Below are 24,455 nucleotides of genomic sequence, written 5' to 3' on the forward strand. Positions count from 1 at the left end.
GAAGGTGGTTGAGGTCCAGTGAAGGTGGTTGAGCTCCAATGAAGGTGTTTGAGCTCCAGTGAAGGTGGTTGAGCTCTGATGAAGGTGGTTGAGCTCCAATGAAGGTGACTGAGCTCCAGCAAATGTCTTTGAGCTCCAACAGAAATTGTTGAGCTTCAGTGCAGGTCTTTGAGCTCCTGCAAAGGTGGTTGAGCCCCAGCAGAGGTCTTTGAGCTCCAGTAATGACCATGGAGCTCCAACAGAGGTCACGGAGCTTCAACAAATTGCCCAGAATGGTGATTCCTTGTGCTCATAGAGGTTTTTCCCCCCTTTCTTGAGGGTGTTTCCTGACTCCTGGTGACCTGCTGAAGCCTGGCTGAGTGCTCAGCTGTCAGTCTGGGGACTTGGGCTTAGCATTCAGGTGGTGGTTGGTGTGCATTGGGCTGGCTCTGTGTGTGAGGGTGCTTTCAAATGGGGTTAAAAATAAAACAATCAGATTCTTACATCTGAGAGATGTGTGCCTTGCTGGTGTGCTGCTCCTGAGAAGAGTAATGTGGTTTTCACACTAAACCTTTCTTAGGTGGTTAACAGCTGGCTCAGTTTTAGTGAACGCAGACATTCTGCAGCTGACTTCCAAATAGTTGAGCTGTTTTCAGAAGGAGAGCTATCCTCCTACTGGAAACTGATTCCTGGGATATTTAAAGGGGCTTTGAAGAGTTCAGAAACAGCACCCACTCATCTTCCATGTGCTCATCTCTGGTCCCTGGCTCACTGGAAGTCTCCGTTCCCGTTGTACTCCGCAGTTGGAATCCTTGACATAGGCTGTGCTGTGACCTCTCTGCTCTGCAGGAAATGACTCTTTACTCCCACTCTCTTGGTTATCACTCACCCAGTTGTTCCTCCCTTCAGGACAGTCCCTGTGCCAATATGGCCTTGTGGTTTCCTGGCAGGGAGCCTTTGAGAGACAGCAGCAAGTCTTGTAAAAGGCAGCAGTCTGTGCTGCTGCTGTGCGCTGGAAGTCCCCGTGCAGAATCCTGTCTGACTTTCTCCTGCAAAAAGTGCTGCCTGATGATTCTACCCTATATTTTCACGCAATTTCATTTGTCCTGTATGAGTGTTGGGTTTGGAGATGTAGAATTTGTAGGTTTGCTTTGGGACTGTTGTCTTGAGGAGTCCCTCGAGGAGTGGGGCTGTGCCTTTTTCTTGCCCTGTGGGTACAGAGATGGGGAAATGGCTTTGTTTTTCCATGTGCCACTGTCTTCTAGCAGCACCGAGCAGTCAGCCTGTTGGTGGGGCTTTCTGGGTATTTCTTGAGGAGCCTCTGAAGCAGCAGAGTAGTGGTGGGGTGGGTACAGGGATGCCTTGCTAAGAGAATCCTTGGGGTTGCCTTGTTCTGTGGTCAGCCCATGTTTTCCTGAGTGAATGAGCTGTGGTCCAGCATGCGCTGCTTAGCATCCTTTGTGCTCAGAGTATTTTAGAAAGCAGAATTTTGCTTGCCTCTCCACGAGGACACGGTTGGGCCACCTGTGAGCTCCAGCTGGGAGAGGGGTGCAACGTGAGCAAGAAGTTCAGTAACTTAATGAGGCTGTGTGAAGACATGCAGCCTTTGAGTACCTAAAGGGAGCCTAAAAACTGGAGGGGAGTCAACTCTTGGAAAGGGTAGATAACAGCAGGACAAGGGGAAATGGCTTTAAGTTGAGGGAGGGCAGATGGAGGTTGGATGTCAGGGGAAGTTCTTTGCTATGAGAGCGGTGAGGGGCTGGAACAGCTGCCCAGAGAGGCTGTGATGCCCCGTCCATCCCTGGAGGTGTTCAAGGCCGGGTTGGATGGGGCCCTGGGCAGCCTGGGCTGCCATGAAATGTGGCAGGGGGTTGGAGCTCCGTGATCCTTGAGGTCCCTTCCAACCCGGGCCATTCTGTGACTCTGTGTGATTCTGTGCCCATACTCCTCAAGTACTGAAAGCCTGGAGATAAGAAACTGGGGGAAGTTTAGCATTGCTGCGTGTTCTATCAGTAGAAGTCAGCTTGCTTTTTCCCTTCTGCCATAATCCAGTGCTGGTGAATGAGGTGTTACCCACCCATCATCTCCTGCTCGGCTCTGCGAGAGCCATCCGACTTACAGGAGCAGACAGCACTGCTCTCTTTGGGCTTCTCTCTTTTCTCCTGAAATGGCCGTGAGAGTGATATCTGGGTCAGCTGCCTCCAGCGTGTCACTTTCTTTTGACACTCATGGCTGTGAGCGTGCTGGAGGAGCGCGGTGGGAAGCGCCGCAGTGGGATCAGGAGTCGTTAAAGGGGTGCTGTGCTGATCTGCATCACTTCGGGGGGAATCTCCCTGATGGCTGCTCAGATGTGCTTTCTTTCTGATCTCAGCACTGTGTCCCGGCTCTCGGCGTGGGAGCCCCCATCCGTCCTCAGGGCTGCTTTCAGGTATGGGGACGTCAGTGGGACACCGTGCTGCAATGCACGTCCTGAGCGTGCCTACTGGGCTGCCATCCAGCACGGGGTGGAAGGGGCACCGTGCTGCTCTTCTGTATATTTCCAGACCCTGTAACACATCCCCCCATCGTTGTGTTCATTCTTACAGGAAAAGTAGTTTTGCTGCTTGAGTCCCAGCCTCCCCTGTGTGGCACCGAGCGATGGGTTGGCACCCAGCGGGCACTGAAACACAGCAATCCTGCTTGAAGATGTTGGAACAGGTTGTCTAGAGAGCTTGTGGATTCTCCTTCCTTGGAGGAAACCCAACTGGGCAGAGTCCTGCCGAGCTGCACTGGTTGGTAGCAGTGGGCTGGATCTGCCTGCCTGGCCACTGCCAGACCTGTGGGTTTGATGGCTGCACTTGGTGGCTCCTCTCTGTCCCAAAAATGGAGCAGTGGGGTATATCTGTGTATGTAGCCAGAGCTTGGGAGCCTGCCCTGGAACTCTGTCAGAGTTGTAATATGAAATCAGGAGGTTGAATCTGTAGTGTCAACTGCCTGATGGCAAAACATCGTACATTTTGGGGGGTAACGTGCATTGGTACAAGAAAAATTGGGGGCTGAGCATCTTTGTAAGTAAATTAGTTGAATGGGTGGTTCTGTGTTGGTGTCTGCTCGATGCTGGGCTTGTGGGCATGCTCATCTCGGGAGCGTTGTGGAGAGTGGCTTTGTGTCCTGTGTTGCTCCATCACGAGGTGTCCAGGTGGGAGCAGCTGCTGGAGAGCACTCCTGGGTATTTGGAAGTGCGGAGCTGAGTGTTTCTGGTCACAGAATCATTAAGGTTGGACAAGACCTCTAGGATCATCCTGTCCAACTGTAATCGTCTTGCAGAAACCCAATGGAATCCATGTTGAGAGGAATAAGGGGAACTAAGAGCTTGATCAGAAATATTCTGTGGCCCTGAATCTGTACTGAAACTGTGCTCACTCAATGGGTTTGTCATTGGGGTTGGCAGCAGTGGTCATTTTGAGGATCTGCTGCTGATCTGTGGATGTCAGAAGGCAGTGCTGTTTGCTGGCAGTCCGAGAGCTGGGTGTTGGTCGCAGACCTTCATGTTTGGCTGTTTGTTCTTGATGGACTTGAGGTTCAGATTCGATCTGATTGCACAAAGTTGTTGCCCTTTTCATCCCCTGCTGCATTACTCTTTATTTCCAAGTCATGGAGAGGTGGATGGGCAGCTCACATGGCAAGCTGCAGTCCCAGCTTTGGGTTATGCTGTGGCTCGTTGCCCCCAGGACCAGCTGTTCCATCTCACAGGCTGTCAGATAACACCCTGCCTTCTCGTGAAATCTGCTGACCAGCTTGTTTTCTCCATTATTACATTTCACATCATCGGAATGCCAGCATCACCTGGGGCTTGCTGCTGAACTTCCTTGTTATCTCGGGTCTGTAGGATCCCAGAACCCCACGAGACGGCACAGAGCCGACAGCTCACCTCCACCGCCCTGGAAATAGCTCTTCCTGGAGCTCCCCGTTGCTGTAGGTGAAGTGAATGCCAGTTTGGCCAGCACAACACATCTCCCAATTCCATTTGAGTTGTGTCACTGCGGGGGAGCGATGCTAAAACTGTCACTTGGCTTTCCATGCTGGCATTACTGGGGGGCACTCGGAGGCTATCGGGGGTTCGGCTCTTATCTGCGAGCTCCAGCTCATCTCTGAGCTGAATGCTTGGTGGGTACACGCGTGTTGGCTTTCCAAAAGATGTGTGTTTGACATCTTTATTTTTCTGACAGCACAAGAATCTGATTATTTCTCCACCTCTCTTTAGCCTGCTGTTCTATTCTGCCCAGATCTGTGGTTCCATCGTCCGAGGTGCTGTGCTGGTGATGGGTTTGGCCATCGCGTTCTTCCTTCTCGAGTAGTAAAAATCGAGTGAATGTAAATGAGATTTGAATGAATTATGCTAGTTATGCATTCATCCTAATTCAAATCCTATCTTAATTAGCCTGGGGGCCTAATTTTACTTTCACGCAGCATGAAACCACTTTGGATTATCACTGGAATTGCCATGCATTTATTCTGGACTTTTTTTTCTGATCAGCACGCATCTTTTTACACTGCTTAAAAACAAAGCAAAACTAATATATCATTAATAAATTAATCAGATTTAATTAGGGCGGCACAGGAGGGTATATTTTAAGGGGAAAAATGCTGTAAATCCATTCCCTGTACCGAGTGCTTCTGCGCCGAGCGTAGGGATGAGCTCATGACACAGACACAGAGTGCAGCTCTCCCTCGGATGCATTTCTGCCATATCTTAAACGAGCTGAAATTGCTGACGTTCTGCCTTTTTCAGATGTGTGTCAGCGTCCATCGGCTTCTCCTTCAAACGGTGGAAGATTATTGAGTTAAATATTGCCGGGCCGGCAGATCTGGGAGGCACTCGGTGGACGTGGGGTGAAGGCTGCTGCCGTGTGTCTGGTCCTGCAGCACATCTGCGAAGGCAGAGCTGCTCTCTAGCTCAGAAACTGAAGGATACAACCATGTGAAATTCAGAATTCTGCATATGACTTCCTTCTTTCCTTCTAATTAGATTGAGATGGACGTTTCCAGCGGGACAGCGGGTTAATGAGAGGTCGTTCCATTGAACCCAAAGGTTTCCTTACAGACAGAAGGTGCTGCTGGTGTGTTTTCCCATATTTGTATCCGCAGCTTTCCTCTGAACTGGGGCTAAATATAGAATAAGTGACGTTTTCTTGCCAGGGAGAAGCAGAGCTGCTCAGCAGCTTCAAATCTGAGCATTGAGAGCCTCCTAATCAACGCACGCCGTTAACGCACAGCTGATAAGCCTTGCGCTGTGAAGGCTGTGGTTAATCTGAGTGTCAAGTCTGCGCTGTCAGTGTCTGTAGGTGAGCTGTGATCTCTCATTTGTGTAATCGCTGGCAGTCAGAACAGGAAACGATCTCCGTCCTGAAGAGAGTTCAGGGAGTGGTTCACAGCCCTGCCTGTTTTCCTGCTCCGTTTCTCCCCACGTTCCCCACAGAAACAAATGGAGCTCTGATCTCTTTCAGGCATCTTCCCCTTTCTTCAGATGGACTCGAGGCTGACGCGTTCGCTCTCTGACGTCCTGCCACTTCTGAAGGATGCACACACCGGCACGGCGTGCCGTCTTGCTAACGAGGAGGTGAGATCCCTTATGCATCAATTGCTTTTGCTGTATTGCAGAGGATTCTGACTCCTATTCACTGCAACCCAGTGACTGCTCTTACCCAATGACTCGTGCTTTTCCTGAAGTACGTCCTTGCATTGAGCTTGGCCAAAGCATTTTGTTTCAATGGGCTCAGCCTCCAAAGCCGTGTATTTATCTGCATCAATTACACTCTGTTTCCATTTGTCAGTCTGCAGGCTTCTGTACCACATGTGGCATTTGTCAGGCCTGGATTGCTGGGTGCAGAGCTGTTTCTGGTCTTGGTGGAGCTCACTGTAACTGGGAGCAGTTGATCTTTGTTCTAATGTGGGAATTGTTTTCCAAGGTCTCTAGTGGCTGTTACGTGTGCTTTTTTGATGTTATATCATGCTAATTTTTTTCTCATCATGCCATCAAGTAATGAATCAAATGACCCACCCAGTCCAGCCATGTTGTGCTGTGCTGATGACTTTTCAGTATAACATTTGATTTCACACAAAAGGCAAATTTGCATCATTTTGTTTGTTGATGATACACTGATGGCATCGATGGTTGCACTGATGATGCACTGATGGTGCATTGGCTGCGTGGATGTTGTGCTGGTGATACACTGATGCACTGCTTTTGTTATGCTGTATCAATGCATTAATTGCATCACCCCAGACCTCAGCGTGCTGCCTGTGAACACCACTGTCGTTGCATGGAACAACTTGAATAGCTGGAAGTTGTGATTTGCAGGGCAGCACTGCTCAGCTCATGGTCTGTATTGGATTGTCCTGTCCTGAAGCAAAGTCAACAGCAGTTGCCTGCTCTCAGGTTTTGGCTGAGTGGTTCATTGCTACCTTAAGACAGCCGGCATTGCTCTGTAGGGTCCTTTCTTCCCTTTTTCAGGGCACTGAGGTATGCAGTGTAATTAAACTAGCAGTGCTTCTCTGTTGGCCGTGGGTGGTGGAGGCCAACATTGTTAGCTCAGATTTCAGCAGTGAAAACAAGCCCTGGTGTCAGCAGTGGGACGCAGCCAGCGGTGCCCATAAAATGTCACAGGAGCTGAGCTTCTGATCCACTGCGTTAAGGAGATTTCAATCCAAAGTGTAAACATTAGAAATGCAGAGCAGCCATGCCTTTCTCTTCTGCATGGAAGCCACTTTGGAAGCAAGATTTGTTTGTGCAGTGGCAGAGAGCTGCTACTTTACTTCTTGACAGAGGACTTCCCAAAAGCCTGCAAAGGAGATGTAAGTCTTCAGACAAGTCCTGGCAGCTGGAGCTTCCCGATAGCAGGTGATGCCACAGAAGAGTTCTGCGTTGGTGGTCAGATTTGAGCCTTTCTCTCCCGATTGCATGTTTGCAGCGTGCGGCCTTGAGCTCATCAACTCAACTCTTTTGGGGGTTTTGTCTGTTTTCTAGGTAAAATAATTTGACCACCATGAGTTGGAGCTTTCTGACCCGTCTCTTAGAGGAGATCCACAACCACTCCACCTTCGTTGGCAAAATCTGGCTGTCAGTGCTGATCGTGTTTCGGATCGTCCTGACCGCCGTGGGAGGCGAATCCATTTATTATGATGAGCAAAGCAAGTTTGTGTGCAACACGGAGCAGCCCGGCTGCGAGAACGTCTGTTATGACGCTTTTGCTCCTCTTTCTCACGTGAGGTTTTGGGTGTTCCAGATCATCCTCGTCGCCACTCCGTCCGTCATGTATTTGGGCTACGCCATCCACAAGATCGCCCGCATGGTGGAGCACAGTGACGTCGACAGAAGGTTCAGAAGCAAAAGCTTTTCGATGCGCTGGAAACAGCACCGAGGCTTGGAGGAGGCCGAGGACGACCACGAGGAGGACCCGATGATGTACCCAGAAATAGAGCTGGAAAGCGAACGGGAGAACAAGGAGCAGCAGCCCCCCGCCAAAGCCAAGCACGACGGGCGGCGGCGGATCCGCGAGGACGGGCTGATGAGGATCTACGTGCTGCAGCTGCTGGTGAGGGCGACGTTCGAGGTCGGCTTTCTGGTTGGTCAGTACCTCCTGTATGGCTTCGAGGTCAGCCCCGTGTTCGTGTGCAGCAGGAAGCCCTGCCCCCATAAGATAGATTGCTTCATTTCAAGGCCGACCGAAAAGACCATCTTCCTGCTCATAATGTACGGGGTGAGCTGCATGTGTTTGCTGTTGAACGTGTGGGAGATGCTGCACTTGGGGTTTGGCACCATCCGGGACACCTTGAACAGCAAGAGGAAAGAGCTGGAGGACTCTGGGACCTACAACTACCCCTTCACCTGGAACACACCCTCTGCTCCCCCCGGCTACAACATCGCCGTCAAACCCGACCAAATGCAGTACACCGAGCTGTCCAACGCCAAGATGGCCTACAGGCAGAACAAAGCCAACATTGCCCAGGAGCAGCAGTACGGCAGCAACGAGGAGAACATCCCCGCCGACCTGGAAAACCTGCAGAGGGAAATCAAAGTGGCTCAGGAACGCCTGGACATGGCCATCCAGGCGTACAACAACCAAAACAACCCCAGCAGCAGCTCCAGAGAGAAGAAGTCCAAAGCAGGCTCCAACAAAAGCAGCGCCAGCAGCAAATCGGGGGACGGGAAGAACTCTGTCTGGATTTGACCTTGGCTGAGTTTATATGTTGTCTTTTTCTCACAACCAGCAACCCGTTGAGTAATGGCTTCCATTAAGTAAATATTTGGTTCTGCTTATTTTCAGGGATGCTGTTGGCTAGCGATTCCAGCTCTAAGAAAGTGTTTATATGCGCACTGTAGGACTGTACAACTTTATTCTTCTGCCTTCCAAGCCAGGAGACAAATAGGTATATTTAAATCATTCTCATTGAAGGGTTTACGCTGTATGTACAGTATTATCGTACATTTATTATGCACAATTTTTGTATTTGTACACTGGATCTCTGAAGTTACCCTTTTTTATACGAAAGGAGAAAACTGTAGGTAGCTGTCAGCATTTTGCTCCTTTTATTACTGTGGTTCGTCGTCGTTTTCTGTTTGTTTTCAGTGTCAGAACTTTCTATGCTGCATTTGAGAAGTGCCTTGAACACACAGCACCAGGGAGCCAGATCTGCTCCCTTAGAGCAGGGGGGGGGTCAGAAACGTCTGCTGATGGTGCTCCTGACTGTACCTTCTATAAAAATGATGTGCTACCTACAAATGGAAGTGTCACGCTGTGGCTGTTATGTGCTACGTTTCTTTGTCCCGTGGAAAATGACTTGTAATTCCACATATTTGCATATTTAAGAGGTTTCTGAGGTCTCTCGTTACGTAACACCCTGCTCCAAACGTCCCATAGCTGCCTATATGGGGGCCACCACCTGCCTGTCTCACCCAGATGTCCCTGTGTCCCTTGTCCCCTGGGGTCACTGGGACACTCATTCCCCTGGTCCCTTTTGTCCCCCTTGTCCCTGGTCCTCTTTGTCCCCTGAGGTCGTTGGGATGCTCGTTCCTTCGCTCTCTTTTGTCCTCGCCCCGTGCCCCTTCTGCCCTTGTCCCTGTCCTGTGAGGTCATGGAGATACTCCTTCCCCTTATCCCGTTTGTCCCCCTTATCCCATGGGGTCATTGAGATGCTTGTTCCCCTGGTGCTGTTTGTCTTCCTTGTCCCATGTCCCCTGTCCCATGAGATCATGGGGATATTCGTTCTTCTGGTCCCATTTGCCCCCCTTGTCCCCATGTTCCCTTGTTCCCTGGGTCTGTTTGTCTCTTGGGGTCGCTGCGATGCTCATTCCTGTGTTCTCTTTAGTCCTCCTTGCCCTCTGTCCCTTGTCCCCTGTTCTATGAAGTCTTGGGGACACTCATTCCCCTTGTCTCCATGTCCCCTTGTCTCCTGATTGCTGTCCCAAGGTCATGGGGACACTCGTTCCCCGTGTCCCTTTTGTCCTTCATGTCGTCTGGTCCCTTGTCCCCTGTGGTCACTGGGATACTTGTTCCCCCGATCCCATTTGTCTTCCTTGTCTCCATTTGTCTTCCTGTCCCTTAAGGTCATGGGGGTTTTCATTCCCCTGGTCCCATTTGTTCCCATGTCCCCTGGTCCCACGGGCTGTTTGAGATGCCCATTCCCCGTGTCCCCTTTGTCCTTATGTCCCCTGGTCCCTCACTGTGTGTTTTCATCCTATGGAAAACGCCTCATAACTCATATTTACATATTGAAGATGTTTCTGTGCTCTCTCGTTGCATAACACCCCGCTCCCCGGGGCTCCCAGTTGTTCCAGTCCCTTTTGGGGCAGATTGCTGTGTTTCCAAAGCAATGTGCTTGGATGGACTCGTGGTCACTCTGCTCTGTGGCAGCCCTGCTCCCCCGGCCCCACGCACACACGCTGTGTGTACAGGTCTTTACAAAACCCTTCTGACTATAAACAACAATGCCTTATCCCTGACCCCTCTTCCTCCTGTCACGTCCGAGGGGCCGAGTTCAGACGGAGCAATAAATGCACCGCTTCATTTCTGCTCGAGAGGCCGGTCAGATCCGCGGCATTCTGCAGTTTTGGCATTCAACTTGAATTTATAATTAGAAAAAAAAAAGGGGGGGGGGGGGGGGAATGCAGTATTTACTGCCCCTGGCAGTGTCTTTTTGGCCACGATGAGCATTCACATCTGAGGGACGCTGAGAAATGCCTGCTTTCTGTTGCTCTGTGTCACGCTTTGGGACTTTGCTCCGTGTGCTCCGTTCCCCGGCAGTTCCAGCGGTGCAAGCAGTGCGCCCCTGCTTTGAGACGAGGCGCTCCTTGCAGGGGAGGTGTGTGGCAGCCCTCTGCTGGGGTCTGTGGCTGCAGTTGGTTTCAAGGCTTCGGGTTTGGCTCCTTTCTCCTGAAGAAATGATAATGCATTACTTGAAAATGCTCCTTGCTCTGGCTTGATGCAGGCCATCCTGAAATAAACGCTCAGAACAGATCTTGGACCAAAAAAAAAAAAAAAGAAAAGAAAAAAGAAAATGAACGTACCTTGAGTTTGTTAACCTCTGGTTTTGTCTATTAAATGCAGTTCAGAAAAGCAGGCTGAGGCGGCGTTTTTGCAGTGCTGCGGGGATGGGGGGTGGTGCAGAGGTTGGGGTTTCAACCTGTTTGACCTCAGCATAACAAAGAGCCTCTTTCCAACGGCGTCGAAAGGGAGGAATGTGGAGAGTGAGCCCTCGAGGAGCTCCTCCCGACCACCCGGGATCTGCATGGGCGCATGTGGAGGAGCGGCGCGGCGAAGCGTGCGGCCTCAGCTGCCCCGAGCAGAGCAGACGGGGCCAGCTGCCTTTGCACGTCGCAGCTGAATGCCCGTCTGTTTTGCTGTCACAAAGGATCGCTTTGTGAGCTGGGCTGTTGGTGGAGGAGCAGGATGTAACCCACCTTCTGCAGCAGCCGCTCAGTTCGTCTCTATCAGAGCAGTGTGAGCAGATGGGTTCCTCCCTGCTGGGAAAGCAGCGCTCTGCCTTCTGCAGGGTGCTGTGGGTGTTGGGGTGCTGCTGTGCCGTGCCAGGAGGGGGGTCTGTAGGGGGAAATCTCTTCCCATGTCTGCGACCAACGAGGCCTCGTGTCAGCGATGTGTCTCAGCTCTGCACACACAAAGGTCCTGCAGCCTGCCGACTGCCGCCCTTTTATCTGGCCCTCGTTTAAAGCTGTGCGGCGACTCCAGTGAGCTCCTTTCTGTCTGAGCATTCCTTTTGCCCTGGGCAGAGCACAAAGCCCCACAGCCACAGCTCAGAGCAGCGCTGCTGAGTGCCAGCCTGAAAGATGAGGGAGGGCACCCAAACCTTCAGCCTGATCAGCAAAGCGGCGTGTTGTTAATCAGCTCCGGCGCTAATTGAGGGCCCTGTGGTCGCTGAGCTGCTGCCAGGAATGTAGGGTGCCCTAGCAGCCAAAGAGCCTCGCTGAGCTAAGAGCCACCCTGAGCCCTTTGTCTCACACGCAGAGCGCGGATCAGCAGCTGCGCTTCATCTGTCATCCATATTTGGTAGCAAACTTGCTCACATCTCAACAGCTCTTTGCAGGAGCTGCTGAAGAGTCGGGGTGATGACATCAGCTGTGAGCTGAAGGTTGGTGGGCTCGGAGCTGGGATGTGGTCAGCATGCAGGGTCAGCACATGGGGTCGTCCATACACAGGTTTGGGAGAGGGGAACCCGTGCTGTGCACTGCATGCAGCGTTCAGCTTTCAGAGCAAATGTGCTTCGTGCTGCAGACATTCTTGCTCTGCGTTAGCATCTCTTTTCAGCCCTCTTGCCTTGCACTGGAAGGGAAGCTCGGCACACTCCTGTTATCACCGAGCCGAGGTGGCCACAAATCCTCCTGCTGAAAACCAGAGGGAAAATCTGCTTGTGAGGACTTTGCAGCGCAGCTGCAGAGAAGAGAAGCAGCTCCAAACCCAGCAGAACAGCTGCAGAGCTGTCCTGCCGCGGGCAACATGGGGAGATGTGTGGCCAGGAGGTAAGAAACGTCTAAAGCAAGAGCAGACACGTGATTGTATCCAACAGAAAAGGAGTTTATTCAAGGAAATGCAGGGAGGGAGGTTGGGAGGGGTGCTGTGCACAAAGCATGAATGCCATTCACCGGCGCCGTTCAGCTCGGGGAAATCCTCAGTGCTGCAGGGCAGGCTGCTGCTGTGCAGGCATAGCGATACCCAGCTCCCCATAAACGTGCAGGGTTCTGAGCAGAGGGCAGGCTGTATGCACTGCTCACCCAGAACGTGCTGAAGAAGCTGCAAAATGCCGTCAAGTTTCCTTCATCCATAATAACACGCTGTCCCTGTGTGAATATTTCCCCTGGATGTCGTTTCCCCATTGCCCCAGGGAAGGGAAGCTGTGCGCTGCTGGGCTGGCGGCAGTGTGAGGTGCCGTTTGGTTCAGTGAGTCTCCGTGAGATGCGGTTTCCCATCACCTCACTGCTGAGCTGCAGTGAGGTTATATAACAGATGGGTTCCTTTCTTTTTTATTTCCCCCCCCATAAGGGAAGCTGTGATCCTCTGTATTGTTGGGATTTCTTGGCATTTCTTATCTGTGTGCATCTTCTTCGTATCCGATGCGGGAGGAGAAAAGCCTGACAGCGAAAGGAGATCCCAGCACTGCTGGTGGCAGCACGAGAGGACGGGGGTTACATAAACTGCTCTGACCCCGAGTGCCACAGCGCTGCAGACATTCCAGGAGTTCTTCAGGAGCTCCGCAGCCTTCAGAGCTGATTTAACAAATTGCCGTTTTGTCATTGCTTTGAAATCCTTCAGAGAAATCTGGGAGATGTGCTCAGGACGCTGAGCTGCTGCTTTGCCCAGCAGGCTCTGATCCCCACCTCCTGCAGGGCAGTGGGAGCTGCGGGGGGTTTGACACCCGCCTTGGGGTCGCTGCTGCCGTGGTGCCTGTGATGGCCTCAGCTCCGCAGGGGTCAAAGCTCCCCAGCAGCAACGTGAACTCAGCACTGCGAGGGAAAGAGCAGCAGCAAGGCTGGCCTGTGGAGTGATGGGATCTCTGAGCTGGAAAAGACCTCCAAGGCAGCATCCCAGCCAGGGGAGCGCTTCCGAAAGGGCGGTGGGAGATTTCTTGCATCGCTGGGAACTGGGTTTCCCCCATGGCCCCCAGGGCGTTTGCACCCCCAGTGCAGCCAGGAGCAGCGCCGGAGCCTCCCATCGCATTTCCAGCTGTGCTGAGCTGGCTGTGTCCCTTCCTTTCTCCTTGTCTGAGCGTTTCCTGCTGCAGCAGCGCTCCGACACGCGATGCCCCATCGCCTGCAGCGGCTGTGTGTCCCATTTCCCAGCAAGGCCAGCAGTGGGTCAGGGCCTGGTCGCTGCCTGCTGGCGGAGCTGCTCCTTCCCACGGCTGCAGCACGGCTGCTTGGAGATGCTCACTGCTCCCCCGAGCTGCTCCTGTCCGCGCACGGCTGTGTTCTGTGCCTCCAGCTGTGGCCTCGCTCTCAGAACCTCGGCAGCAGGTGCCAAATACCAGCTTTCATTTGTCAACTCAGGGAGGAAGCAGAATGGGATGAGGGTGAGGGGCCAGGGCTGAGGCTGAGCCCTTGCTGTCCCCTCTGTAGACCTCATTCTCCCACCCTGGGTGCAGCCCAGCAGCCTCTCTCAGATGTGAAGCACCCAGAGCACGTGGGCTCTTGCTTTCTCTCCCCTTTTCCTTAATCCCCCAAGCACGGCTCCCTGCAGGAAGGCATCCTCCCATTCCAGCCCACATGGCAGTGTTGGCTCCCGACCATCTGATGTCTCCCTCTGACCCAAACTTCTCTGCTCTCTTTCAGATAGGAGAGCTGAAAAGCCATTGCCTCCCTCTGCTCCTGCAAGCTGCTGCTCACGTGGCACCCTGTGCTCCTGGGGAGTCAGGAGGACGTTCTTCCTTGTGTGCACCCTAAAAACGAGGTCTGCCTCATTAGATTATCGCCGACAAATCACAGCCAGATGGTCCACCATCAGCTCCTGCAGCTGAAGGAGCCAAGGGACTGCAGGTTTGAGCGGCTCCCCTTTATGTAATGGCACAGAGGAGGCTGCAGGAGATCTGTTCTGTTGGGTCTGCCGATGAGCAGTGGGTCTTTTTTCCTCCTCGTGGGCTCTGTGATGGGCAGCACCTGCAGCTCAGTGCCTCGCTGCTGCCCTCAGGCAAAAAGATGGTAAATAAATCACTGATTTTTTGCTGTGTTCCAGGAGGACGCGTGGCTCCGGGAAGGACCTCGGGTGGGCTGGGAACCCAACGCCGTTTCCATGCCCTCCTGAGCCCAAAGGCCTCAAAGGACTCAGCGTTCACTGCTTGTGCTTCCACATTATTTCTGATGCGCTCGGTGCTGCGGCGCACAGACAGCGGCCCCAAAAAGCTCCAATGAGCCGCGCCTCTGTTGTGGCTGGGAACAAAGCTGCGCCCTTCCAGAGGACCCCAAAGATGGGAGCGTTCTGCAGCCCCGTTGTGCCTTCAGCCTCCAGGCTGGGGGGCGAAGAGCCGGCGTGGCCCGGCGGCGCATCTCCTGCGCCGGCCGTCGGTGCGAGGAGCGGGCAGGGGGAGCCCTCTGGTGGCTGATGCGGTGAGCAGAGCGCTGCGAGGGGAGAACGGCGGCGTGGGAGAGTCGAACCGGGCTGAGGAGCTCCGTATGGACCTGGGAGTACGGCCAGAACGGGCATCCCAGTGTGCCTTGGGGCAGGGGAGCAGGGGACAGGAGGACAAAGGGGATGAATGGGACCAGTGGAAGGAGCATCTCAGTGACCCCGTGGGACGTTACCAGGGGACAAGGGGACAACAGGGATAAATGGGACCGGAGGAACGAGCGTCCCGATGGCCCTGTGGGACAGGGAACCAGGGGACGAGGGAGATGAGTGAGATCAGGGGAATAAGCACCCACATGACCCCAAGGGATGGGGGACCAGGGAGCAAATGGGGCACAAAGTCAAGAGGGACAGATGGGACCAGTGGAAGGAGCATCTCAGTGACCCCATGGGACAGGGAACCAGCAGACAAGAGGACAACAGGGAGAAATGGGACCAGAGGAACGAGCATCCCAATGACCCCATGGGTCAGGGAACCGGGGAACGAGGACAAGAGGACAAGAGAGATAAATGGGATCAGGGGAATAAGCATCCACATGACCCCAAGGGACAAGAGGATGAGGAGATAAATGGGACCAGAGGAACAAGTATCCCAGTGATGTCCCCAAGGAGCAGGGGACCAGGGGACAAATGGGACACAAAGACAAGAGGGACAAATGGGACCAGGGGAATGAGCATATCAGTGACCCCATGGGACATGGGGACGTGTGGACAAGGGGAAGGAGCATCCATGTGTTCCCACAGGACGGAGGAGCAGGGGATAAGGGAAACAAGTAGGACCATGGCATTGAGCATCCCAGTGACACCAGAGGGTGAGGGGGACAAGTGGAACCAGGGCAGAGAGCATCCCAGTGACCCTATGGGACAAGGGACCACAGGACCAGGGGGACACAGGGACCAGAGGAGTGAGTTCTGTCTGGCCCCGGATGTGTGAGGATACGTCGGATGTGAGCGTGCAGCTCTGCCCAGCCTCGTGCTGCTCACCCAGCCCCGCAGAAAGGCAGAATTTTCCCACTGATTTTCCAATTCTTTATTGTAAATAAATCTGTGACGTTGCAGGAGGCGTTGTGGGGTCCGGGTGACCCCCAGCACGGGTGAAGCAGGCACGCGAGCAGGAGGTGAGGTGTGCTGCGGGGCCCTGGGGTCAGCTCACCCCGTCCCTGGGCCATCCCCCAGTCCTGGTGGCACTGCGGGGCCGTACAGCATTAAAATCATTAAGAAAAAAAAATATTTATATTTATATATATATTTATATATAGGTTCACGTCCCCAAAACCGGTGACGAGTGTTGGGACAGGGACACAGGGCTCCCATGGGACGGCGGTGTCCTCTCGCAGGCACTGCAGCTGTGGGGACATCATGGTGACAGATTGAGGGGCGGGGGATTGGACCCCCACACACCTCTCTGTGCTGCCCAGCTCCCCACAGCCCATGGCCACGGGGCTGCTGTGTCATATGGGGACACGGTTACAGCTGAGTTTGGGGACATCCCATCCTGCTGCCACCCTATGGTCCTGGGGCTGCCACTCGTGGTCACACCATGTAGGCTGCCCTGGGGGCACCTCCTGTCCCACTGCTGACCCCATAGCAGGAGACACATATGGGGGGGACACTGCCACCCCTCCGTGGGTGTGGGGTCCCCACTGTGCTGTGTGTCATCGTGGGGCTGCGGTGGGCCCTAAGTGCTCCGTGGTGGTGTGGGATGGATGGCATGGGGTGATGTGGGGCCGCGGGGACAGGGATGACACGTGCCACCCCCTTGTCCTGAGGGTGATACATGGGACATGTGAAGTGCCAAGGGGACCAGGGGGGCAGAAGAATGAGCATCCTAATGACCCCAAGGGACAAGGGACCAGGGGAACAAGGGGGACAAATGGGACCAGGGGAATGAGCATCCCAGTGACCCCAAGGGACAAAGGACCAGGGAACAAGGGGACATGGGGTGACACTCCCCTGGGCTCTCCCTGCCCCCCAGCCCCATAGGGTGGCCCTGATGCCGTTGGGTCCCCATTTTGGGGTGCACCTTTTGGGATGGGGGAGATGATGGATGGGGGATGTCCTTGACCCAGAGCCTGGCACCCGTGGGTGTGGGACCCCACTGGTGGGGATGCGAGATGGGGGGGAGGAGGGATGGCCTCCAGGCCCTGCTCTGGGGGCACGGAGGGGACAACTGGCCTGGTACTGGGGGGTACTGGGGCATACTGGCCTGATACAGGGGGTGCAGCCCCCAGAGCTGGAAGATGTTGACATGGAGTGAGGGAGGGTTCTGACCCTTCCCCCCCCCCCTCCCCAGGGCCATGTGGGGTTGGGGGTCCTGTTGTGGCCCCCCCGGGTACATTCATGGCGGTGCAGTGACCCCAACCCCAGAGGGCCCAGGGGTTCCGGACATTCGTGGCGGTGCAGTGGGGTCGGGGGGATCCCCCCGTGCTCTCCTCCCTCCTCGGGTGGACCTGCTCAGGCCCCCCCCGGACCTGCAACACAGAAGTGAGGAGCGCTTTAGTGCAGGGGGGTGACACGAGGTATGGGATGGGGGGACACGGGGGACACCAAGCCCCAAAGAGCCCCCCCCGCCCCACTGGGCTCTTTGGGGTGGGCACAGAGATGGAGACAGCACGGGGGCAGCCGGACAGACAGTGACACGGACAGACGGGCGGCGGTTCCGGCCCGGGGGGGTCACCGCTGCCGCCGGACGGTGATGGTGACGAGGAGACGACGGGGTGGGGGGTTACACTCCCTGCTGCGCCGGGTCGTACCTTCCGCGGCGGATGTTCCTGGGGACAGGGGGGAGAGGACGGCGGTGTCAGTGTCCCCGGTGTCCCTCTGAGCCCCTTGACCCCCAGGGGACAAGGAGGACAAGTAGGAGCAAGGCGGTGAGGATCCCCATGATCTCATGGGACAAAGGAGTAAGAAGGACAATGGGGACTGGGGAATGAGCGTCCCGATGACCCCAGGGGACAAGGGATGTGGGGACATGGGGTCAAGGGGACAAGTCGGATCGGGGGAATGGCATCTCCATGACCACAGGGGACAAGGGACCAAGGGGACAATGGGGACAAATGGGACTGGGCAAGTAACGTCCCAATGAGCCCGGGGGGCAAGGAGACACGGTAATGAGGGGGACAAATGGGAGCAGGGGAATGAGCATCCCAGTGACCCCGTGGGACAACGGGACATGGAGACAAGGGGACAAATGGGACCGGGGGAACGAGCATTCCGATGACCCCGCTTACTTGAATCCCCATCCCGTGCCACCAAGGACGATGGCAGCCACCAGCACGGCTCCCGCTATGGACCCAATGATGATGTTGGTGCCACTGGGACCTGGGACAGGAGGACAGGAATGTGCGTCAGAGCTGACACGGCCATGAGGCACCACGGGGAGCAGGGACAGCACCACGCGCCCCCAGCAGACCCTTGTAGCGCTCCGTCTCCCCCGTGGGTTTGGGTTCAGGAATGGGGTCGTAGACGCTGCAGTCCTTCCCCGTCCACTCGGGCTGACAGATGCACTTCCCCTCATTGCTGCACACCTATGAGGGGGCGGCGTCACCCCTTGATGCCACCCTCTGTCGTCACCCCGTGCCTCCCAGCCCTGTCCCTACGCCTTACCCCATGCTCAAAGCAGATCTTCCCATCCCCGCTGCCGGGGCAGGAGCTGAAATTGAAGGCGGTGACCGGAAGGCATTTGTGGTCGAGGCACAGCATGGCAGGGCCGCACGGCGTGCCGTCCTCCACATAGCTCAGCTCTGAGCCATCCGCCAGCTGCACGTGGCCACCCCTGCAAGGTGGCAGTGGGGTGATGTGGGGATGCCACCAGGTCCATGTCTCTGTCCCCAAAGGGGTGGCAAGGGGACACCGCCACATCCTCATATCCAGTGGGGTGACGTGGGGACACAACCGGGTCCATGTCCCAATGCTCAGGGTGGTGACACACCGAGGGGGTGACAAAGGGAACCCGCTGTGTCCATGTCCCCTGTCCCCGTCCCCAAGGGGTGCCACACAGACCCCACTGCGTCCATGTCCGCAAAGGAGTGACACAGGAACCACACTGAGTGCATTGTCCCCATCCCGCAGGGACCCTGCCATGTCCTTGTCCCATCTCCCATGGAGTGACATGCCAAGAAGATGACACAGGGACAGAAGGACCTTCCCATGTCCACGTCCCTAGGGCTGTGACACAGGGGCTCCACCACATCTCCACCCCAATGACACAGGGACGCCACTGAGTCCATTCCCCAAGAGGGTGATGCAAGGACCCAACCATGTCCATGTCCCCCAGGGGAGAACACAGGGACGTCGCTGCCACCTTCTCCCTGTCCCCAGTGGGACCCCGCTGTCCTTATCCCCCAACGTGTCCACACCCTTGTCCCCAAGGCGTGACCCAGGACATCACCGTGCTCACGTCCCCATCCCTAAGGAGGTGGCACAAGCACGCCACCATGCCCTTGTCCCCAGCGGGTTCACGTGGGGTCCCTCCTGTTCCCACATCCCCATAGGGGTGACCCCGTGTCCCCGTCCCCGGGGCGGCGGCGCCCACCTGCAGTCCACGTAGCGGTTCTGATGGAAGAAAGTGGTGGTGGCCACCTCCCCGCTCAGCTCGCCCAGCCGCGGCGTCCCCGAGATGTTGGCGCACAGCAGGAACCCGCACAGCACATCCCTGCCAGCAGCGGGGCGGTGACACCGCGTGACAGCGGGAGGGGACGCGGGGCGCTCGGCGGGGCCACTCACTGCTTGTTGCACTGCGTCCACCCCGCGCCCTCGCGCCCGCAGTTGCCCCTCTCGGTGCCCTCCACGTTGAGCTTCTCATAGCAGAAGCGCTCCGCAGAGCCTGCAGCGAGCGGCGTCACCTGCTGTCCCCAACGCGGGGATGTGGGAGTGGGGTCTGGGCACTCACCGCGGCCCCACAACGCGTTGCACTGCCGGTCCCGGGTTTTACAGCGCCCGCCGTAGCAGCGGCCCTGGGAGCGGTTATAGGGTCATGATTGGCACCCAGGGGAGTGATGATAGGGTCATGGTGGCACCCAGGGGAGTGGGAACAGGGTCATGGCTGGTACTCGTGGAAGTAGTTATAGGGTCATGGCTGGTAGCCATGGGAATGGTTATAGAGTCGTGGTGGCACCCTTGAGAATGGCTGTAGGGTCATGGTGGCAGCAATGGGAGTGAGGATAGGGTCACACTTGGCGCCCATGGGAGTGGTTATAAGGCTGTGGTGGCACCCATGGGAATAGGAACAGGGTCATGGTTGGTACCCATGGAAGCAGTTGTAGGGTCATGGCTGGTATCCATGAGAGTGGTTACAGAGTCACGGCGGCACCCTTGAGAGTGGTTATAGGGTCACAGTAGCACCCATGGGAGTGAGAATAGGGTCACACTTGGCGCCCATGGGAGTGGTTATAAGGCCATGGCGGCACCCATGGGAATAGGAACAGGGTCATGGTTGGTGCCCATGGGAGTGGTTATAGAGTCCTGGTGGCACCCATGGAAGCAGGGGTAGGGTCGTGGTGGCACCCGTGGGATTGAGAACGGGGTGATGGTTGGTACCCACGGAAGCAGTTATAGGGTTATAGGGTTGGCAACCACGGGAGCATGGCACCCACGGGCGCTGCGATCCCATGGATGTGCCATACCTATGGTGCCACTCACCTGCTCATTATCACAGAAGTACCCGTCCAGTTTGTGGAGGTTGGGGGGACACTGGGGGCAGGAGAGGACACTTGGGACCCCGCTGTACCCCAGTGACCCTTTTGTGCCCCCATGGTCCTACTGCGACTCTGTTGTGCCCCTATGACCCCACAGTACCACCACAGTCACACTGAGCCTCCAGTGGCCCCTCTGTGTTCCCAGTGACCCCACTACATCCCCCATGGCCCTACCGTGCCCCAGTGACCCCACTGTGACTCCCAAAGCCCCACTGCACACCCAGTGACTGCACTGTGCCCCCATGTCCTCACAGTGCCCAGTGACCCCTCTCACTTGGCTGGAGTCCCCAGTGCAGGTCTCAGGGATGTCACACTCATTCACCGCCTCCCGGCAGGACACACCACGTGGTTCATACTGGGGGACAAATCCCACATCAGGACCTGACCCCACAAACCTCCCAGTGCCCCACACCGTGCCCCATTGCACCTTGCATCCCTTACAGCACAGCCCGTCGCTGCACATGGCGTCGTGTGTCAGCGTGCACTTCTTGCAGCAGTTCCCTCCGCTCCTGGCACACTCCTGTGGGGCGGCACGGTGCTCAGCCCCACCCCGGCCCCATAGCTGCCCCCCCATGGCCCTGATCCCACTCACCGTCTGCGATCCACAGTCGCATTCCTCTCCTGCCTCCACAAACCCATTGCCGCACTCTGGTGGGTCCAGGAGCTGTGGGGAAGGGCTGTGAGGTTGTCCCTCCCAACCCAACTGTGACCCCAAGGGATTTCTCACCTCATTGGTGCCCGTTGGCCCCATCGATGCCCCGGGGACTCCCCACCCCATTGATGCTTGTTGGCCCCCTGATGCCTCGGAGAATCCCCATCCCACTGATACGTCGGCCTCACCGATGGTCCAGAGACTCCTTCACCTCATTTATGTCTGTTGGCCCCACTGACCCCCCAGGGACCCCCCACCCCATTGATGCACATTGGACTCATTGATGCCCCAGGGACTGACTCCCCACCCCATTGATGCACATTGGACTCATTGATGCCCCAGGGACTCCCCACCCCATTGATGCACATTGGACTGCTGATGCCCTAGGGAGCCCCCGCCCCACTGATGCCCCATTTACCTTGAGGGGTTTGTTGAAGAGGCAGCTGCCACCGCCGTCCTGCAGGAATTGGTTGTACTCATCAATGCTGCAGCGGGAGAACTTCCGTGGGAGGTAGTACCTACGGGGGGACGTGGTGACACCGGGTGGCTGCCATCGCCCCACGGGTGGCACCTCCAGGAGTGGCCATGTGCCACGTGGGGGCAGCGCTCAGCCTGTACCCCAGTGACCCCCCTTGTGCCCCCATTGACCCCGCTGTATTCCCACAGCCCTGCTGTTCCCCAGTGACACCACTATTCCCCCAGTGTCCTCACTGTGCCCCTACAACCCTGCTGTGCCACCACAGCCTCACTGTGCCCCACTGACCCCGCTGTCCCCCCCGCCATCCAGCTGTGCCCCAATGACCCCAATGTGCCCCCCACCGTCCAGCTGTGCCCCAATGACCCCACTGATCCCACAGTGCTCCCAATGACCCCTCTGTGCACACATGGCCCCCCTGTGCTCCCAATGACCCCACTGTGCCCTCCACCACCCCACTGCGGGAGCACCCCATGGGTGGCACCTCCTGGGGTGGTCGTGTGCCACGTGGGGACAGCGCTCACCCCGTGTCCTCCATGATGCAGCCCAGCCAAGCATCAGGGCAGCGGCAGTCCCCTATGGGATGGCAGAGCACTGCGGTGCCAGGGAGGGGACATTGTCCCCACGGGTGCCACCCCTGTCCCCATTGCTACCTGCTGATGCGCGGTGCTTGTTCCACATCATGCCCACATTCTGCCCCAACGTCTGCGCCAGTGTCACCGCCATGGCCGCCATGTTGCCATACTGCAATGGGGGCAACACGGTCATCATGGGATCTCCAGTGGGGACAACGTTGTCACCATGGGGTCCCGTGCCCACCATTCATTCTGCACCCACATCACCCACCTCGTTGACCCCACCAGCGCGCCCAGCTGAGCAGATACCCCCAACGAAGGCGGTACCGCTGCGGCTGCTCTGGAAGGTGCGTCCCCTACAAGGGATGGGGCAAATGGGGACGTGGGCATGTGGCCATGGGCTGGGCTCCTGACCCCATGCTCACGAGAAGAGGTGGATGGCGTCGCTGTGCTCCTCGCGCCGGTGCCGCATGAACTCGTTGAGTGTCCCCATCGAGTCCTCCTCCATGCGGATGCGGTCCCCTGCAGCCCACGTCTCCATGGCCACCAGCACGATGCGGGTGTTGAGCTGCTCCTTGTAGATCTGCAATAGCACGACCATGGGGTGCAATGGGGCACAGCGTGCCAGGGGGATGGCAGTGGGGCATGATGGGGTACAATGGGGCACGACGCACAGTGGGGATGGCAATGGGGCACCGGGTGTCATGAGGATGACGATGGGCTGAGTGTGCCATGGGGCACAACGGGGCAAAGTGCACAGTGGGGGTGGCCATGGGGCACAACACGCCATGGGAGCAGCACCACAGGCAGCACCATGCTCAGCACCCTACAGATGGGCCCGCAATCCCCACCCCATGGATGGACCCACGCTCACCATGTCAGCCAGGTTGACCACAGACTTGGCGAAGTTGCTGGTGAGCACCACGGATCTGCGGAGCTGTAGGAACTTTGGGGAGCGGGGGGTGGGCGGCCGCCCCATTGCCATCCCTCTGCCCCACGTCCCTACCAGCTGATGGTCGTTCACCACGGCCAGCTCGATGTACTTGGTCTCACTGTGCACTGTGTGCTGCGCCCGACGCACCTGCGGGCGGGGAAGGAGGTGGGCAGTGCCCATGGGGATGTGTGGGGCAAGGAGTGGGGTTTGGGAGTTTCTGGCCCTGTTTCATGGTTGCGAGCCCCAAATCGTGCTCCTGTTCCCAGCCTCATGTCTCCAAATCCATGCTGCTGTTGCCATCCCCATTCCCCTGTCTCCAGTCCCACATCCTCTGTACCCAACCCCATGACCTTGTCCCCAACACTATATCCCTGTCCCCAGGCCTGTATCCCTTTCCCCAGCCTGATATCCCTATCCCCAGCCTCTTGCTCTTGTCCCCAGCACCGTATCCCTGTCCCCAACCCTGTGTTCTTGTCCCTGTTCCCTTAATCCACACCTTTGTCCCCAACCCTGTGCCCATGTCTCCAGCCCTGTACCCCTGCCCCCAGCCCCATGCCCATGTCCTACCCATGTTCCCAGCACTCACCTGCCTCCGCTGCCGCCGCAGCCTGGCCGAGCTGCCTGAGCCAGATTGCCCCACGGCACCCAGCATGCAGCCTGCGGGGAATGGGGACAGTGGGACTGGGGCACTGGGCACACTGGGGGTGCCAGGCAGTGCCAAAGCACGGTGCTCACCTGGCAAGGCACAGCTTGGGGTGCGCTGGATGAGATGTGGCTGAACACCCTATTGCAGAGAGAGCACCAAGACCCGTGTCCCCGTGTCCCCAGGGCCACGTCCCCCTTAAACTGAGGCAGGGTGGAGGTCCCCACTCACCTCCACGTGCTCGGTGCCTGCTTGGGGCTCAATCAGAAATATATCCCGTCCATCTGAGAAGACCCCGCTGCAAGGGAAGCCCCGAGAGGTTCTGTCCACAGCCCTGCTCTGCGAGCACAGCTCTGACCCAGGGTTGGGGTCGGTACTCACTGCAGCCCCCGGCAGCTGGAGAGTGCTGCGAAGGAGCGGGGCCACCCCCGAACCCGGCCCTGGTAGTAGCAGTGCTCGCCTGTGCCCTAAGAGAGGGGACAGGGCTGAGGGCATGGGGCACTGCTGCATGGTGTGGCATGGCACCACATGGCACCACATGGCACCACATGGCACAACACAGCATAGCACGGCACAACACGCCACAACACGGCACAACATGGCACGACATGGCAAAACACAACAAGGCACAACTTTGTAAAATACACCACAACGTGGCACAACACAGAAGAGCATGGTGGGGCACGGCACAACATGGCACAGCATGGCACAACACGACATGGCACAAGATGACAAAGCACGGTGTGGTACAACACAACATGGCACAACATGGCATGGCACAGCACAGCATGGCACAGCATGGGGCAACACGGGACAACATGGCAGAACACAGCACATCATGGCACGGCATGGCACAGCATGGCACAGCATGGCATGGCACAGCCTGGCATGG

General features: G+C 56.5%; 2 protein-coding genes and 1 long non-coding RNA gene across 6 annotated transcripts in view; 2 read left to right on the forward strand and 1 right to left on the reverse strand.

Moving 5' to 3' along the window:
• Positions 1 to 10,574, forward strand: part of GJC1 (gap junction protein gamma 1) — a 13,786-nt gene extending 3,212 nt beyond the window's left edge. For 2 of the 4 annotated variants that reach the window (XM_042893333.1, XM_042893331.1), the window contains exons 2-3: positions 5,466 to 5,578; positions 6,986 to 10,574. In XM_042893333.1, coding sequence (XP_042749267.1) covers positions 7,005 to 8,189 — 1,185 coding nt within the window. In that variant the 5' untranslated portion in view covers positions 5,466 to 5,578; positions 6,986 to 7,004 and the 3' untranslated portion in view covers positions 8,190 to 10,574. Of the gene's footprint in view, positions 1 to 1,841; positions 5,579 to 6,985 lie in introns of those variants that run through there. The other 2 variants (XM_042893329.1, XM_042893332.1) reach the window with 2 other exon arrangements.
• A 216-nt stretch (positions 10,575 to 10,790) lies between these two features.
• Positions 10,791 to 14,528, forward strand: LOC122192691. Its single transcript, XR_006182674.1, has 3 exons — positions 10,791 to 11,992; positions 13,799 to 14,002; positions 14,199 to 14,528. It is a non-coding gene; the product is annotated as an uncharacterized LOC122192691 (long non-coding RNA).
• Positions 14,529 to 17,208: 2,680 nt separating this feature from the next.
• Positions 17,209 to 24,030, reverse strand: ADAM11 (ADAM metallopeptidase domain 11; the record flags this gene model as incomplete). Its single annotated transcript, XM_042893328.1, has 22 exons — positions 17,209 to 17,359; positions 17,819 to 17,909; positions 18,001 to 18,115; positions 18,195 to 18,363; positions 19,123 to 19,242; positions 19,314 to 19,413; positions 19,480 to 19,543; positions 20,229 to 20,279; positions 20,559 to 20,639; positions 20,712 to 20,804; positions 20,877 to 20,948; positions 21,355 to 21,454; positions 21,936 to 21,987; positions 22,065 to 22,155; positions 22,258 to 22,342; positions 22,412 to 22,569; positions 22,861 to 22,932; positions 22,993 to 23,067; positions 23,507 to 23,577; positions 23,656 to 23,704; positions 23,795 to 23,861; positions 23,945 to 24,030. Coding segments are annotated over 22 exons (1,908 nt in total), but the record flags the coding sequence as incomplete, so codon positions are not given.
• Positions 24,031 to 24,455: the final 425 nt, after the last annotated feature.

This window comes from Lagopus leucura, unplaced genomic scaffold, assembly GCF_019238085.1.
Source record: "Lagopus leucura isolate 7727_CA_CO unplaced genomic scaffold, USGS_WTPT01 35276-3_obj-0_obj, whole genome shotgun sequence".
NCBI classification, from domain to species: Eukaryota; Metazoa; Chordata; class Aves; order Galliformes; family Phasianidae; genus Lagopus; species Lagopus leucura.